Source organism: Pecten maximus, chromosome 4, assembly GCF_902652985.1.
Source record: "Pecten maximus chromosome 4, xPecMax1.1, whole genome shotgun sequence".
Taxonomy (NCBI): Eukaryota; Metazoa; Mollusca; class Bivalvia; order Pectinida; family Pectinidae; genus Pecten; species Pecten maximus.
In genome coordinates, this window is record NC_047018.1 from 3,365,019 (window position 1) to 3,380,236 (window position 15,218).

Sequence of the window (15,218 nt, forward strand, 5' to 3'; positions counted from 1 at the left end):
TTGTCTCACAAAATCGTGACCGGCAGTGTCTTCACTTTCCAGGGGAGTTCCAAATATATTATTTCAACTTATAATTTGTTAAATGATCAAAATTCTGAATTAACAGGATTTATCTGGTTCTATACCAGCTGTATACTGTTTTATTCCAAATGGGAAAAGGTGAATAAAGACATCCCTAGAGTTTACTCGAATAATGTTAGAGGATAACACGCGTACGGCGAGAAACTTATGACAGGCGCCGTGTCGGTTGGTGTCAGAACCAAAAAAAACAGCCAGAGACCTTCAGCTCGCTGAAACACCCCAGAGTTTAGCTTGCTGTCATAGGGTTGACAGATACACACGCAGGGTTCATGCCATGGTGGTATCGAAATGTTTTTAACATTTGTGATAGACAACGTAGAATGAAATGTAAATAAATGTTAACGTATGTCTGGTATTCGGTACCGTTTCAGCTGAGCGGACAGGACATAATTTGACATATAAGCGGTTACTCGATAGCCATCTCCGGCAAGTTGACCTCGTTGATGTGAACATTTCCAAACATTACATAGCTATTTAACAACATGGTAAGAGTTATTTGTGTGTCAACTTACTGTTTCCTTATCCATAGTAATTCTTCTCTTCTTCGGTCCATCGTGGACAGTAAAAATCTATCGTCAATAATCCCGATCAGGAAAGTACCGGAAGTAAATAGTTTGCGCAAAATCAGTTAATTATCTTTACACAGCTCTCCCTAAGACGCTTTACGTCTACAACTACAGAGGGGCAGCACTCACTCAAACGTGTCACTCACCCTCTAACCACAAAGCGGAAGCGGCAATGTTTAAAAATGAATGAGTAAGAGAGGAAAGTCAACCTTGTCCAACTTTTCAACACTGCTGCAATGGATATCACTGAAACATATGGTAGATAAACTGCATGTTTGTTTTAAAACCCTTTCAACATTAATTCTATATTGATGGAATCTGTGCCATTGCATTTCACAGATTATGGTTTTGATAGCTAGCCTAATTACTTACAGTACACGTTACAGTATTGTTTGAAGGCACATCTAATTTAATTGCATTACATGTACATGGCACTGTATATATATGCATGCAGTTGAATTAGGACTAAATGTATGTTTCTGAGCTGTGTGAATGCGTGATATTACTATCGCTATAGATACAATACACCCCGAAAGCGATGTTCAAGTGCCATAAACAAGGGCAGCATGATCAGATGATGAGAAAATACGTCCAAAGGGAATGGAATGGGATTTTAAAGGGTTCCGTGACGTCAAATACAATTATAAATGTTGTATGGATATCATTGCTATAAATGCCAATAAATATATTCTGAAAAAAATAAACCGTGTGATCTGCAAAATGAAAAGAAATTGCCTAACAAAAACATAGAGAAAAATATAATCAAAAGAAAACACATACAGGATCCCCCGGACATGGCAGATATATATTATGGAAACCAAAGATGAGACTAGATACAAAGAATACACAAAAATTGAAATCAAATAAATTTTGATATATACAAACAGATGTAGATTTATTTTCGAACATCTTTTGTAAGTTTTGAGTGAGCATGCATGGTGGTACATCTTCTAGCTTGATTAACTCACTCAACAAATCTAGATCTAGCAGTGTGGCAGGTTTTAATTGTAAACTGCATAAAAAGCTGACAACTATGATATATTATAGTTTACACAATGATTTAAGTTTCGGTCGTCTTCTAGCTTTGCATAAGATGGAATTTTCCTTTAGCTCAATAATTAGAGCTAGTTCGGTCTAGCAAGCTGGTGGTTGCAAATTTGATCTCTGTTTTATATTATGACAATCTTGTTTCATCATAATATATAGATTCCATCTCACAGTGTACTAATTTGACAATTCCTTCTATAAGATATATATATCAACTCATTCATTTTCATGCATATATGTCATTAAGTGATATCCATTAACTCTGAATCAAAAATAGACACTACTATTTAATAGATCTGCATATATGAGTTTAAAAAAAAGAAATATAAGAGGTACACATACATACACTGCCTTGGGTGTGTTATGAAGTGTAATGGACACTGCAGGCTTTAAGTTTCTGTCAGTTACAATACTGTATACAGACTACTGTATAACACATCATGTCTGTTACCAGTATTATATTTTATGTTGACAAGTACATTCCTTCACCTTCAGCAGTAACAATATAAATCACGTAATTACTACACACTACTTTAAATCTTTATTATCCTATCCTAATATTATACAAGTCGGATTAAATTCTTCCAATTTCCTACCTCAAGAATTTCACAACTTTCCTAACCGTGAAATCATCATTAACATGTTTCAGTTGTGATTGGAATAAATTGTTCCTTAAATCTAATAGAGTTAAACAATTATTAAAGGAATATTCCATGTCCAAACAAAAATTAAGCATGTTCGAAAATATAGTGTGGGAGTGTCAATTATGAAAAATACAGTGTGGGAGTGTCAAGTCGTTTTGGTCTGCATAACTCTGGTGTCAACACATACTGGTTGCATTGGTACCTAATTTCAGTTTGTCATGATTCAATCAAATTTTTACCTTCACAAAGAATGTTTATGTTCAAAATTCTTCTCTTGTTTCATAAGTTTGATCTTCCATGTTAAAAGAATACTTGCCATTCATAGAAACGCCTTACGGAGGATAAATTTCAATTGAAAGGCTGGGGCATTAGATTCTCCACAATGTTTGATAATGTGTCTGGTCTCAAATTGTGCAGACTGATCATGAGTCCCGCATGAAAATTGACAAATGAAAGGGGAAAAGAGCCAAAACACTGCCACTATATCTACAGGGTTTTATCTTCCATTTCAAACTTGACAGGTATGCACCGTCATTGTGATTCATGTGTTGAAATACCAATAGCAACCATAGCACTCCAACGGAGGCATGCAGTGTACAGGCGATTTTTCACCAGTTCAAAATACATTAAGTTCCTGTTCAAATTGAAGATAAGGCTTTCTTCAATATTTATAAGCTACTTCAACTCATAAGTCAAAAAGTCACCCATTAACATTTATTGTATGGTGGTTTGAAACTTGACTCAGAAGACGAAATGGATTATCTCCCCTTCAGTGCTTTGAATTTGAAGCAATTACATGTGTTTTTTACCAGATGTACTCTCATGGTCATCATCCTATATGATGATTCGTATGGTTCATAAAACTCATATTTTAATACTTACGCCTGTAAACAATCCTTGTTATTGCTTTTTCCTGAGTAGGTTCCCCTTGGTCCCTAGTTTTGTCCATTCAATTTTGAGCCTGGTCTGGAAAACAAAATTTCTGACGGGTGGCCGTCTTGTATTTTGACAGTTTAAACTTGTTATCAATAATCATAAATCTTCATCGATCACTGACCTACAAATATTACTACAGGCCTTGAAAGGCTCATCTGAAAGCATTATATGACACTTCACTATCTTTATTTCGTTAAAAAAAACCATTCTTATCTAAACATTAAAACCAAGATAAATGAAAAGCAGCCCTTGTATAATGTTAATGTGGTCTGGTTTTATCTGTAGCTGTTCAGACATTAGAAAAATATTGACCTCAGATGTATGTAAAAAAAGATGAGTCAAATTCAATGATACTGATAAACATGTTTCTAAAAGTAAACATTGCATGCATGTTATCATTATGACATAGCTAAATATGGTATTGATTAAATATTGTATTGTATTGTTTTACAGCCCATCAACAGTTGTAGCCATTGAGGGCCAATAGTATTGTCAGAATTGATAGCCTGTCCATTGTTGATGAAAGGTGTCATGATCCAGGTAAATGGTGTCAGATGAGAGATCTATTGTATATATTACATACTAATATTTCATTTTAATCTTCAGATAGGATTGTTGATGGCTGGGAAAGGGCTGAGACCAATAATGGTGTCCCGTACTATATAAGGTAGGATATGATTATTGTATCCAATGTGTTATGACAATTATTTTATCATATTGTATTTATATGTACTCGTATGATTTCTAGTTTGTTCTCACCTGAAACACAGTTGCACTTTTGGTGGGTAAAAAATGTTGTGTTATATTCTTCATATTTGACACAAAAATAAAAACTTATTAACTTTTGTATACTGTTTTAGATTGCTGATATTTTTATCATTTCAGTCACACCCTACAGAGAACAACATGGGATCATCCATACCTGTTAAAGATAATGGAGGAACTGGGTAATTAGATAATGTCATTGTATCATTAAAGATTAACAGCTGCTTATTTAAATAACCATATAGGACACTTCCACATTTGGTCTGACTAGTACTAGTATATGTCATATACATGTTTGTTAACTTACACAGGTGTTGGGTAGGACTCGAATACATGTTTGTTATAACTTACACAGGTGTTGGGTAGGACTCTAATACATGTTTGTTAACTTACACAGGTGTTGGGTAGGACTCTAATACATGTTTGTAAACGTACACAGGTGTTGGGTAGGACCCTAATACATGTTTGTAAACGTACACAGGTGTTGGGTAGGACCCTAATACTTGTTTGTTAACTTACACAGGTGTTGGGTAGGACTCTAATACATGTTTGTTAACTTACACAGGTGTTGGGTAGGACTCTAATACATGTTTGTTATAATTAACTTACACAGGTGTTGGGTAGGACTCTAATACATGTGTGTTAACTTACACAGGTGTTGGGTAGGACTCTAATACATGTTTGTTAACTTACACAGGTGTTGGGTAGGACTCTAATACTTGTTTGTTAACTTACACAGGTGTTGGGTAGGACTCTAATACATGTTTGTTAACTTACACAGGTGTTGGGTAGGACTCTAATACATGTTTGTAAACTTACACAGGTGTTGGGTAGGACTCTAATACATGTTTGTTAACTTACACAGGTGTTGGGTAGGACTCGAATACATGTTTGTTAACTTACACAGGTGTTGGGTAGGACTCTAATACATGTCTGTTAACTTACACAGGTGTTGGGTAGGACTCTAATACATGTTTGTTAACTTACACAGGTGTTGGGTAGGACTCGAATACATGTTTGTTAACTTACACAGGTGTTGGGTAGGACTCTTATACATGTCTGTTAACTTACACAGGTGTTGGGTAGGACTCTAATACATGTTTGTAAACTTACACAGGTGTTGGGTAGGACTCTAATACATGTTTGTTATAACTTACACAGGTGTTGGGTAGGACTCGAATACATGTTTGTTATAACTTACACAGGTGTTGGGTAGGACTCTAATACATGTTTGTAAACTTACACAGGTGTTGGGTAGGACTCTAATACATGTTTGTTAACTTACACAGGTGTTGGGTAGGACTCTAATACATGTGTGTTAACTTACACAGGTGTTGGGTAGGACTCTAATACATGTTTGTTAACTTACACAGGTGTTGGGTAGGACTCTAATACTTGTTTGTTAACTTACACAGGTGTTGGGTAGGACTCTAATACTTGTTTGTTAACTTACACAGGTGTTGGGTAGGACTCTAATACATGTGTGTTAACTTACACAGGTGTTGGGTAGGACTCTAATACATGTTTGTTAACTTACACAGGTGTTGGGTAGGACTCTAATACATGTGTGTTAACTTACACAGGTGTTGGGTAGGACTCTAATACATGTTTGTTAACTTACACAGGTGTTGGGTAGGACTCTAATACATGTGTGTTAACTTACACAGGTGTTGGGTAGGACTCTAATACATGTTTGTTATAACTTACACAGGTGTTGGGTAGGACTCTAATACATGTGTGTTAACTTACACAGGTGTTGGGTAGGACCCTAATACATGTTTGTTAACTTACACAGGTGTTGGGTAGGACTCTAATACTTGTTTGTTAACTTACACAGGTGTTGGGTAGGACTCTAATACATGTTTGTTAACTTACACAGGTGTTGGGTAGGACTCTAATACATGTTTGTTATAATTAACTTACACAGGTGTTGGGTAGGACTCTAATACATGTTTGTTATAATTAACTTACACAGGTGTTGGGTAGGACTCTAATACATGTGTGTTAACTTACACAGGTGTTGGGTAGGACTCTCATACATGTTTGTTAACTTACACAGGTGTTGGGTAGGACTCTAATACTTGTTTGTTAACTTACACAGGTGTTGGGTAGGACTCTAATACATGTTTGTTAACTTACACAGGTGTTGGGTAGGACTCTAATACATGTTTGTTAACTTACACAGGTGTTGGGTAGTACTCTAATACATGTTTGTTAACTTACACAGGTGTTGGGTAGGACTCTAATACATGTTTGTTAACTTACACAGGTGTTGGGTAGGACTCTAATACATGTTTGTTAACTTACACAGGTGTTGGGTAGGACTCTAATACATGTTTGTAAACTTACACAGGTGTTGGGTAGGACTCTAATACATGTTTGTTAACTTACACAGGTGTTGGGTAGGACTCGAATACATGTTTGTTAACTTACACAGGTGTTGGGTAGGACTCTAATACATGTCTGTTAACTTACACAGGTGTTGGGTAGGACTCTAATACATGTTTGTTAACTTACACAGGTGTTGGGTAGGACTCGAATACATGTTTGTTAACTTACACAGGTGTTGGGTAGGACTCTAATACATGTCTGTTAACTTACACAGGTGTTGGGTAGGACTCTAATACATGTTTGTAAACTTACACAGGTGTTGGGTAGGACTCTAATACATGTTTGTTATAACTTACACAGGTGTTGGGTAGGACTCGAATACATGTTTGTTATAACTTACACAGGTGTTGGGTAGGACTCTAATACATGTTTGTTAACTTACACAGGTGTTGGGTAGGACTCTAATACATGTGTGTTAACTTACACAGGTGTTGGGTAGGACTCTAATACATGTTTGTTAACTTACACAGGTGTTGGGTAGGACTCTAATACTTGTTTGTTAACGTACACAGGTGTTGGGTAGGACTCTAATACATGTTTGTTAACGTACACAGGTGTTGGGTAGGACTCTAATACATGTGTGTTAACTTACACAGGTGTTGGGTAGGACTCTAATACATGTTTGTTAACTTACACAGGTGTTGGGTAGGACTCTAATACTTGTTTGTTAACGTACACAGGTGTTGGGTAGGACTCTAATACATGTTTGTTAACTTACACAGGTGTTGGGTAGGACTCTAATACATGTTTGTTAACTTACACAGGTGTTGGGTAGGACTCTGATACATGTTTGTTATAACTTACACAGGTGTTGGGTAGGACTCTAATACATGTTTGTTATAACTTACACAGGTGTTGGGTAGGACTCTAATACATGTTTGTTAACTTACACAGGTGTTGGGTAGGACTCTAATACATGTTTGTTAACTTACACAGGTGTTGGGTAGGACTCTGATACATGTTTGTTATAACTTACACAGGTGTTGGGTAGGACTCTTATACTTGTTTGTTAACGTACACAGGTGTTGGGTAGGACTCTAATACATGTTTGTTATAACTTACACAGGTGTTGGGTAGGACTCTAATACATGTTTGTTAACTTACACAGGTGTTGGGTAGGACTCTAATACATGTTTGTAAACGTACACAGGTGTTGGGTAGGACTCTAATACATGTTTGTTATAACTTACACAGGTGTTGGGTAGGACTCTAATACATGTTTGTTATAACTTACACAGGTGTTGGGTAGGACTCTAATACATGTTTGTAAACTTACACAGGTGTTGGGTAGGACTCTGATACATGTTTGTTATAACTTACACAGGTGTTGGGTAGGACTCTAATACATGTTTGTTATAACTTACACAGGTGTTGGGTAGGACTCTGATACATGTTTGTTAACTTACACAGGTGTTGGGTAGGACTCTAATACTTGTTTGTAAACGTACACAGGTGTTGGGTAGGACTCTAATACATGTTTGTTATAACTTACACAGGTGTTGGGTAGGACTCTAATACATGTTTGTTATAACTTACACAGGTGTTGGGTAGGACTGTAATACATGTTTGTTAACTTACACAGGTGTTGGGTAGGACTCTGATACATGTTTGTTAACTTACACAGGTGTTGGGTAGGACTCTAATACATGTTTGTTATAACTTACACAGGTGTTGGGTAGGACTCTGATACATGTTTGTTAACTTACACAGGTGTTGGGTAGGACTCTAATACATGTTTGTTAACTTACACAGGTGTTGGGTAGGACTCTAATACATGTTTGTTAACTTACACAGGTGTTGGGTAGGACTGTAATACATGTTTGTTAACTTACACAGGTGTTGGGTAGGGCTCTAATACATGTTTGTAAACGTACACAGGTGTTGGGTAGGACTCTAATACATGTTTGTTAACTTACACAGGTGTTGGGTAGGACTCTAATACATGTTTGTTAACTTACACAGGTGTTGGGTAGGACTCTAATACTTGTTTGTAAACGTACACAGGTGTTGGGTAGGACTCTAATACATGTTTGTTAACTTACACAGGTGTTGGGTAGGACTCTAATACATGTTTGTTAACTTACACAGGTGTTGGGTAGGACTCTAATACATGTTTGTTATAACATACACAGGTGTTGGGTAGGACTCTAATACATGTTTGTTAACTTACACAGGTGTTGGGTAGGACTCTAATACATGTTTGTTAACGTACACAGGTGTTGGGTAGGACTCTAATACATGTTTGTTAACTTACACAGGTGTTGGGTAGGACTCTAATACTTGTTTGTTAACTTACACAGGTGTTGGGTAGGACTCTAATACATGTGTGTTAACTTACACAGGTGTTGGGTAGGACTCTAATACATGTTTGTTATAACTTACACAGGTGTTGGGTAGGACTCTAATACATGTTTGTTAACTTACACAGGTGTTGGGTAGGACTCTAATACTTGTTTGTTATAACTTACACAGGTGTTGGGTAGGACTCTAATACATGTTTGTTAACTTACACAGGTGTTGGGTAGGACTCTAATACATGTTTGTTAACTTACACAGGTGTTGGGTAGGACTCTAATACATGTTTGTTAACTTACACAGGTGTTGGGTAGGACTCTAATACTTGTTTGTAAACTTACACAGGTGTTGGGTAGGACTCTAATACATGTTTGTTAACTTACACAGGTGTTGAGTAGGACTCTAATACATGTTTGTTATAACTTACACAGGTGTTGGGTAGGACTCTAATACATGTTTGTTAACTTACACAGGTGTTGGGTAGGACTCTGATACATGTTTGTTATAACTTACACAGGTGTTGGGTAAATAGGACTCTAATTCATGTTTGTTAACTTACACAGGTGTTGGGTAGGACTCTAATACATGTTTGTAAATGTACACAGGTGTTGGGTAGGACTCTAATACATGTTTGTTAACTTACACAGGTGTTGGGTAGGACTCTAATACATGTTTGTTAACTTACACAGGTGTTGGGTAGGACTCTAATACTTGTTTGTTAACTTACACAGGTGTTGGGTAGGACTCTAATACATGTGTGTTAACTTACACAGGTGTTGGGTAGGACTCTAATACATGTTTGTTATAACTTACACAGGTGTTGGGTAGGACTCTAATACATGTTTGTTAACTTACACAGGTGTTGGGTAGGACTCTAATACTTGTTTGTTATAACTTACACAGGTGTTGGGTAGGACTCTAATACATGTTTGTTAACTTACACAGGTGTTGGGTAGGACTCTAATACATGTTTGTTAACTTACACAGGTGTTGGGTAGGACTCTAATACATGTTTGTTAACTTACACAGGTGTTGGGTAGGACTCTAATACTTGTTTGTAAACTTACACAGGTGTTGGGTAGGACTCTAATACATGTTTGTTAACTTACACAGGTGTTGAGTAGGACTCTAATACATGTTTGTTATAACTTACACAGGTGTTGGGTAGGACTCTAATACATGTTTGTTAACTTACACAGGTGTTGGGTAGGACTCTGATACATGTTTGTTATAACTTACACAGGTGTTGGGTAAATAGGACTCTAATTCATGTTTGTTAACTTACACAGGTGTTGGGTAGGACTCTAATACATGTTTGTTAACTTACACAGGTGTTGGGTAGGACTCTGATACATGTTTGTAAACATACACAGGTGTTCGGTAGGACTCTAATACATGTTTGTAAACATACACAGGTGTTGGGTAGGACTCTAATACATGTTTGTTAACTTACACAGGTGTTGGGTAGGACTCTAATACATGTGTGTTATAACTTACACAGGTGTTGGGTAGGACTGTAATACATGTTTGTAAACTTACACAGGTGTTGGGTAGGACTCTAATACTTGTTTGTTAACTTACACAGGTGTTGGGTAGGACTCTAATACATGTAACTTACACAGGTGTTGGGTAGGACTAATACATGTTTGTTAACTTACACAGGTGTTGGGTAGGACTCTAATACATGTTTGTAAACATACACAGGTGTTGGGTAGGACTCTAATACATGTTTGTTAACTTACACAGGTGTTGGGTAGGACTCTAATACATGTTTGTTATAACTTACACAGGTGTTGGGTAGGACTCTGATACATGTAACTTACACAGGTGTTGGGTAGGACTGTAATACATGTTTGTTAACTTACACAGGTGTTGGGTAGTACTCTAATACATGTTTGTTAACTTACACAGGTGTTGGGTAGGACTCTGATACATGTTTGTTATAACTTACACAGGTGTTGGGTAGGACTCTGATACATGTGTGTTAACTTACACAGGTGTTGGGTAGTACTCTAATACTTGTTTGTTAACTTACACAGGTGTTGGGTAGGACTCTAATACATGTTTGTTAACTTACACAGGTGTTGGGTAGGACTCTGATACATGTAACTTACACAGGTGTTGGGTAGGACTCTGATACATGTAACTTACACAGGTGTTGGGTAGGACTCTAATACATGTTTGTTATAACTTACACAGGTGTTGGGTAGGACTCTGATACATGTGTGTTAACTTACACAGGTGTTGGGTAGGACTCTAATACTTGTTTGTTAACTTACACAGGTGTTGGGTAGGACTCTAATACATGTTTGTAAACGTACCACAGGTGTTGGGTAGGACTCTAATACATGTGTGTTATAACTTACACAGGTGTTGGGTAGGACTCTAATACATGTTTGTTATAACTTACACAGGTGTTGGGTAGGACTCGAATACATGTAACTTACACAGGTGTTGGGTAGGACTCTAATACATGTTTGTAAACTTACACAGGTGTTGGGTAGGACTCTAATACATGTTTGTTAACTTACACAGGTGTTGGGTAGGACTCTAATACATGTCTGTTAACTTACACAGGTGTTGGGTAGGACTCTAATACATGTTTGTTATAACTTACACAGGTGTTGGGTAGGACTCTAATACATGTTTGTTAACTTACACAGGTGTTGGGTAGGACTCTAATACTTGTTTGTTAACTTACACAGGTGTTGGGTAGGACTCTAATACATGTAACTTACACAGGTGTTGGGTAGGACTAATACATGTTTGTTAACTTACACAGGTGTTGGGTAGGACTCTAATACATGTTTGTTAACGTACACAGGTGTTGGGTAGGACTCTAATACATGTGTGTTAACTTACACAGGTGTTGGGTAGGACTCTAATACATGTTTATATTTCTGAGGCGTGATACTCCATTAATATTTCTATCATTTAATTACATGTACTATTATGTATAGTTTATAAAAATTACAATTTTAAAATTCTGAGTGTTTTTTGTGTTTGATGCTTGTATATTTTACTTGGTTCTAATTATGGATAACTTCACTTAAATCAATCTATTAAAACATACAGTTATTGAATGTTGTTTAAAACACTTAAGTTTTTACATAATATTGTTAAACTAAAATCCTTTTAATTTAAAAATGTTCTCTTGTATCAGGGGAGTACAGTGCTATCAAGTATGCAGCTTATCGAACAGCATTCAAGATTAGACATCTTCAGAAGAGGCTCCGATGTGAGTATCTCTTTTCATATGTTGTACACATATAATACATTTTATTGAGTTTATAGAAAGAGTATTAAGACATATATTTGTATACTGGTACACTGGTGTTCTGGTAAGTTGGCTGTAATAATAATTAATTTGTCTGGCGACAAGTCAGTAAGATGTAGGGAATGGATCCCCTGGCGACAAGTCAGTCAGATGTAGGGATGGGATCCCCTGGCGACGAGTCGGTAAGATGTAGGGATGGGATCCCCTGGCGACGAGTCGGTAAGATGTAGGGATGGGATCCCCTGGCGACGAGTCGGTAAGATGTAGGGATGGGATCCCCTGGCGACGAGTCAGTAAGATGTAGGGAATGGATCCCCTGGCGACGAGTCAGTCAGATGTAGGGATGGGATCCCCTGGCGACGAGTCAGTCAGATGTAGGGAATGGATCCCCTGGCGACGAGTCAGTCAGATGTAGGGATGGGATCCCCTGGCGACGAGTCGGTAAGATGTAGGGATGGGATCCCCTGGCGACGAGTCGGTAAGATGTAGGGATGGGATCCCCTGGCGACGAGTCGGTAAGATGTAGGGATGTGATCCCCTGGCGACGAGTCGGTAAGATGTAGGGAATGGATCCCCTGGCGACGAGTCGGTCAGATGTAGGGATGGGATCCCCTGGCGACGAGTCGGTAAGATGTAGGGATGTGATCCCCTGGCGACGAGTCGGTAAGATGTAGGGAATGGATCCCCTGGCGACGAGTCGGTCAGATGTAGGGATGGGATCCCCTGGCGACGAGTCGGTAAGATGTAGGGATGGGATCCCCTGGCGACGAGTCGGTAAGATGTAGGGATGGGATCCCCTGGCGACGAGTCGGTAAGATGTAGGGATGGGATCCCCTGGCGACGAGTCGGTAAGATGTAGGGATGGGATCCCCTGGCGACGAGTCGGTAAGATGTAGGGATGGGATCCCCTGGCGACGAGTCAGTAAGATGTAGGGATGGGATCCCCTGGCGACGAGTCGGTAAGATGTAGGGATGGGATCCCCTGGCGACGAGTCGGTAAGATGTAGGGATGGGATCCCCTGGCGACGAGTCAGTAAGATGTAGGGATAGACTCATAGTTCATAGTAATATAACCAATCAATGTCCTCACTCCACTGACTTCATTAATGATCCAGTTATCTTAAAACTTCATACCCTTACTCAAAAAATATTGGTGAATTGCCGTATTATGTACTAAAATCTGTACAAAATTTTTAATTGGCTGCAAAAAAAGTAGACCATGGATATTATTTCTATTATCTCTAGATGTCATCCCGATCTCATTCTTAATGTTCCCTATATTTGGTTTTCAGTGCACCAGATTAGTATATTGACTGTGAAAGATGTGTTTGAGCAGTATGGCTATGCAGAGGGTTGCATGAATGTAATTGGCTGCCAGGAGATTCATGACCTTTTCACAGAGCTCTACAGCCGAGCTGACCACGGAGTCGTTATAGAAATGGAGGACGCTGAGATCCATGCTGAACTACTACAGAATCTCATGCTGAACTTGTTTGACGTGTAAGAATGTCCAAACCAGTGAAAAATGGTAACAGATCATGCAAATAGTTTATTTGTGTTTTGTTGTTTTGATGATGATCAATTGTAATCAGGACTTTGGCTCTCAATTTATCTTGAATTATTTTGCCCTTCGTTACTGAAATGTACATTGCAGTTATCGGATTGCCATAATCTGGTACACTTATGTTTCCTAGATGGGCAAATTAATCACATGACAAGGAAAACAAACATAACTAACTTCAAAAACAAGGAGAGGGTAAATTCTGGACTGAAGATGGATTCGTTATTTCATTCCATTATCACCAAGGTAGAAATGGGGCTAGCGTGTTTCACAATATTTTTCAATGTAACATCTATCACAATGCATACTAAGTTGCTGTTGTGACAGCAATTTGTTTGTATTGGGCATGTGGATGAAATCCAATAGTTTTAGGATGCTATATGAGTTGTGTTTTCCCTCTTATTATGATGTACTATATCTTTACAGAAACAGGATCGGCCGTGTGAAAGTTACGTCCCTTAAGCTGCTGCTGATCACTCTGTGTGCAGCCAAGTTAGCAGAGAAATACAAAGGTAAGACACGTCTGTGTTGTATCTCTGTACTTTGACTGTGTTTTTAGGTCACCTGAGAAGAAATTGACCATCCATAAATGATTTACATATTTATAAGTCTGTCAGATTTGATGTGAGTATTATGGTATGGCGTAAACTTGTGTTGGTCTGGAGATCTCCTACATTTATAGACCCTTCTTTTTAAACTTGGTATAACATAATAACCACGATGATATATTTGTGTTTCCCTGAAGGGTCAGGATGATCTATAGTCATTGCCTTGTAAAAACTTTGATATGGCAGCCATGGCAATCATTTTGTAACATGATTGTGCAATCATGGTTTTCCTGAACAACACCTATTTCAAACTTCTTCTCAAGTTCCACCAGTGGGATTCAGCTCTAACTAACCTAAAATGATCCATGAGATGGCCCTGACTGGTGTTGGTATTTTTTGGGTCGGTCATGCTACAATAGTACAAGGGCCTTTAGAGTCAGCTGACCATTAAGCCCCTTGGACTTCTTGTTTAACAAATAAACACTTGCTTGATTGTATTTAGTATCTGCTATCTGGGTTATATATAGAGAACTGCGTCCTAACTCTGCCAACCTTTTTAACTGTCAAGTGTTTAATCGTTATATTTACAAATTTACATAGGCTAAACTGCCTATCTTTGATTAGTATGTGTTTTATTCATATCCATTTCCCTGTTGTTCATTGGAAAGAATAGTATCTTTAATTCAAATTCAATCGTGTGATTGATCAGCAAGTATCATCTGACACTGCACACTGCCTTGCTGTGGAGAAGACCAATACAGTGCCAGAATGACATCATTATAACGTGTTTGTTCTCAGTTGTGTTTGATTATCCATAGAGCAGTACAAAGGATTCCCATGGCGTTCATCAAAATGGTGTAACAATCACGTAATGGGATCTGGACTGCATCTATTGGCCCATAGATGTAGCCCAGATTGATATTGAAGTAAGATTAAGTAAGGGGAGACTGGTGTGCCAGATGTAATAATAACCATGATATAAAGTGTTTCCCTGACAGGCAGATTCAACTATTTTTGCAAATGTTATAATTCTTTGTTTATTTTAGTGCTTGATTTGTGTCCTGAGATCCTACAAAAGTGCAAAAGGGGTGAAATTTCTTTTCAAAA

General features: G+C 37.9%; 2 protein-coding genes across 2 annotated transcripts in view; one reads left to right on the forward strand and one right to left on the reverse strand.

Annotated features, from left to right (window-relative positions):
* Nucleotides 1-713, reverse strand: part of LOC117324985 (kelch-like ECH-associated protein 1B) — a 32,874-nt gene extending 32,161 nt beyond the window's left edge. The window contains exon 1 of the mRNA XM_033880836.1: nt 594-713. The gene's annotated coding sequence lies outside the window, so the exon portion shown is untranslated. The remainder of the gene's footprint in view (nt 1-593) is intronic.
* Nucleotides 714-783: 70 nt separating this feature from the next.
* The window catches only part of LOC117324984 (dystrophin-like), a 32,497-nt gene continuing 18,062 nt past the window's right edge, over nt 784-15,218 (forward strand). The window contains exons 1-6 of the mRNA XM_033880835.1: nt 784-905; nt 3,881-3,941; nt 4,160-4,221; nt 11,889-11,963; nt 13,295-13,502; nt 13,990-14,075. Coding sequence (XP_033736726.1) covers nt 884-905; nt 3,881-3,941; nt 4,160-4,221; nt 11,889-11,963; nt 13,295-13,502; nt 13,990-14,075 — 514 coding nt within the window. The 5' untranslated portion in view covers nt 784-883. The remainder of the gene's footprint in view (nt 906-3,880; nt 3,942-4,159; nt 4,222-11,888; nt 11,964-13,294; nt 13,503-13,989; nt 14,076-15,218) is intronic.